The sequence below is a fragment of the Corvus brachyrhynchos genome, unplaced genomic scaffold, assembly GCF_000691975.1.
Source record: "Corvus brachyrhynchos isolate BGI_N302 unplaced genomic scaffold, ASM69197v1 scaffold140, whole genome shotgun sequence".
Lineage (NCBI taxonomy): Eukaryota > Metazoa > Chordata > Aves > Passeriformes > Corvidae > Corvus > Corvus brachyrhynchos.
In genome coordinates this window covers 1,127,536-1,130,948 of record NW_008235809.1, presented here as the reverse complement: position 1 = coordinate 1,130,948, position 3,413 = coordinate 1,127,536, and the positions used below count along the sequence as shown (strand labels likewise).

The window sequence follows — 3,413 nt, the reverse complement described above, 5'->3', positions numbered from 1 at the left end:
CAGCGCCCCGGCCAGCCTGAGCGTCCGGGCCATTGCAGACATGCTGCGCTCCTGCAAGGTGGGGCGGGCAGTGGGTGTGAATCTGGTGTGGGTTTGTGGGTGGAGGCAGGGATGGTGCTGGATGTGAATCCGGGTTTCCCCTGTCTCCGGGTTGCAGGAAGCAGCCTACCACCCAGAGGTGAGCGGGGACGTGCGGCAGCGGGCGCTGCGCTTCGGCAAGGAGTGTGCTGATGGCTATCTGGAGCTGCTGGAGCATGTGCTAGTGGTGAGTGTCCCCACTCCAGTTCCCAGGGTGGGCAGAAGCTGATCGTGGACTGCCTGAGTGTTCCCCAAATCCCCAAGGTCCTCTGGGCTCTTCACCTCTTCCCACTAGGGCCTTTGCACAGCCCCCTTCACTGCTTGTGCTGGCACAGTGTGTGTCCATGGCCCTGCCATGGAAGCAGATGTCAGAGAGCTCAACAGGCTCTAAGAAAGGTAATTTGCTAGTAACAGATGGAGATTAACTGGCCATAAACAGATGGAGGCTGGAAATCAACAACACGGTAGTATAATCTTGTAAAAATACAGCTTCCAGTAAAAGTGATAGGAATAACAGACCTCAGGCAGTGGGAAAACAAAGTGTGTAATGCCCACAGCACAATGTGTGGGAGATGGACGGTGCCTGCCAGAGCAAAGATAATGACTGCAAGCGCCCGCTGCACCCTTTTGATCCAGTCTCCCTCTGACTGAGTCTTCCCAAGGACTTCAGCTGCAACATTAGTTTACAACAAGTAAATTAAGCCTCTAGCATGGTAGAAAAGATCCAGTGAAGTCCTTCCAACAGTCTTCATTCTTGGCAAGACCACAGAAGTGGAGCCAGGGGCACTGTGGGGATGTGCACACTCAACCCATGGTGCTGTGAGATCCCTCAAACCAGGGTCAGGACAAAGACTGACAGTGATTCAGCTCTGTGTCAAGGTTGCACTAAGCTGGTTAGTGAGTGAGTGCTGTCTGGGATCACCAGATACAAAGTGATGGAGCCCAGGGTGTGGTTTCCTGCAGGGAACGCCCCTTCAGGCAGAGGGTAACCAGCACTGGCAGCAGCCGGAGGAGGTGGGCAGGAATTGATGGCTAGAAATTGAAGATGAGTAGAGGAGAAGTCAAAGGGTGGTTTTATTAAAGGGAGGTAACCACTGGGGTACAGTTCCAAGGGGAGCAGTGAGTTTTCCATCCTCTACATCTAGATCAAATGTCTGCCTGGAAGATGCTTCAGGCACACATGAATCATGGCAGCCAAGGCTGGAGTGCTGAGTAGAAATTCTCTGGCTGACCTGTTGTTAACAGATGATTAGGCTAATGACTTAGTGTGGCAGTGCCCGAGGTCAGCCTACTTGCAGGAACACGCCATTCCCCTGTATTTTGGGTGTTACCATCCCGCTGCCGTGCAATGTTTTGACTATCACACATTGGAACATTCCTTGAAATGTTCACTGGAGGTGCCTCTTAGTAAGCTCGTAGCCTCCGGGGTGCCTTCAGCTCCAGACAGAGATCATTTAGCAGTCTAAAACACGTTGTCAGAGCAGACAGCAGGCTTAATAATAAGGCATTTAGACTAGATGTGCTCATGAAGGCAAACCAGCCATCACTGTGTGCCATCAGCTTGAGTACTCTGAGCCTTACACAGCTCTGGTGAATGCTGGGATGGTCCAACACAAGGCCAGGAAAAAGCCATGACTTCCCCCAGTCTCCTTCTGTGAAGGCAGGAGTGAAGCTCATGGGTCCAGTTTATCAGAGCATAGCAGGTTCCTGGAAAACCACAAGCAGGAAGGATCTAGGGGAATGGGAGGGCAGATGGCAGATGGGGTGCAGCCTCATTCCCCAGCAGCAGCAAGGTCGTAGCTCCACACTGTGTCCCCAAGGGAACCACTGCCTTCCACAGAGCATGAACAAGTGTGGTTAGGGTTCAAGAATAAGGGTTATTTGTCTCAGGCTGGAAAACATGGCTCCCAGCAGAGGAGTGGGAAAGCCTGCATATTTCGCTGGGGAGGGGTAGGAATTTGAACCTCCATGGGGACTTGGTATTTGGTAACAATAGGTCTCTCCCTCCAAAAGCAGAGAGATTCCATGGCTCAAAACTGCAGTGAAGCAATTCAGGGTGGCGAGAAATAAGGTGTAAAGGGTGTGAGGAGGAGAGTGGCTACTCTGAGTGTAGGTGGCTCCTCTGGCTGTGAGAGCCTCATCCCGGTGCCCTGTCTTGCCCATCTCTGCAAGGCTGAAGTAAGAGCTAATGATGGCAGCACAGCTCTCCACCCAGGATCTCTGATCCTTTGTTCCCACTTCTCCTCTTGGCTGCCCTTCACCCCTCACCAAAAAGCACCTACCTTCCCCTACCCTCCCCTATCTCTGCTCCTCCTGGCTGGGGCGTTCACTGCTTTCTTTTCTCTCTTCTCCCTCCTCTCTGTCAGCCGGTGAGTAAGGCAACACTGGGGTGCCTGCTGGTCTCTAACCTCAGCATGAGCCTTGCTCATGGCGTGTCTGTGTGCCCAGCCCAGTGCTGGGGTGGCACTTGTGTGTGTCCACAGGGACCCTGGGGTCCATGTGTTTGTGTGTGTGTACTCACCCCTGCTCTAGCTGATGGGCAGCTGCTGCCTGTGTGGTGCAAGTTGGGCCAGCAGTGAGCTCTGCTTGTGCATACAGACCCTGTGTGCGTGCACATGTGTGCTGTGGTGTGTGCATGTGTCCCTCCAACCCAGGGAAGGACCCTTAGGGTACTGCCTGCCACTTCATCCCGTTGGGGCCAGCCCTCCTTGGTGGGGACATGGCTCCAGGGTACCCCCCTTTGCCCAGCTTGCATTTGCAAACAAACCTCCAAAATGGAGACAGCGAAGGGGAAATGCTTCTGGAGCTTGAAATGATTTGCAGGGGAAAAATATTGGCCTGCGTAGCTGCTGAGTGCAGAAAGGCTTGTGCTGAGGGTCTTGTGTCTGAAAGATGTCCCAGAAGCTGTGGATGCAGAAGGGCCCTGGGGAAGCTCATCCTATCCTGGGGCATAAAGAGAATAGACAGAGTCACTTGAGAAAGCTGCTCAGACAGTGCCTGATGTGTACACGTGTGGGAGGGGGCTGGGGGATCCCACCCTCCTTCCCTGGGGAGCGCACCCCAAACAGACCTATGAAGTCCCCCTTTTCCAGGTGCTTACATCTGCTCCTTCCCCCCAGATCCTGCAGAAGCCAACTCACGAGCTGAAGCAGCAGCTGGCAGGCTACTCCAAGCGCGTGGCCAGCTCTGTCACCGAGCTCATCCAGGCAGCCGAGGCCATGAAAGGTATGGAAAGATCCTGCTCAAAGGGGCAGGACCAAGGGCTGGGATTAGGGTGGAGGGCTCAGCAGCTGCTGGAGGAGGTAGGGGAAGTCGGAAATGAGGCTGCACACAGG

At 54.1% G+C, this 3,413-nt stretch overlaps 1 protein-coding gene across 1 annotated transcript in view; it reads left to right on the top strand.

Moving 5' to 3' along the window:
* The window catches only part of TLN1 (talin 1), a 27,599-nt gene that overhangs the window by 21,502 nt on the left and 2,684 nt on the right, over positions 1-3,413 (top strand). The window contains 3 exon segments of the mRNA XM_017727571.1: positions 1-58; positions 158-265; positions 3,198-3,413. The exon segment at positions 1-58 is cut by the window's left edge and continues 47 nt beyond it; the exon segment at positions 3,198-3,413 is cut by the window's right edge and continues 60 nt beyond it. Coding sequence (XP_017583060.1) covers positions 1-58; positions 158-265; positions 3,198-3,413 — 382 coding nt within the window.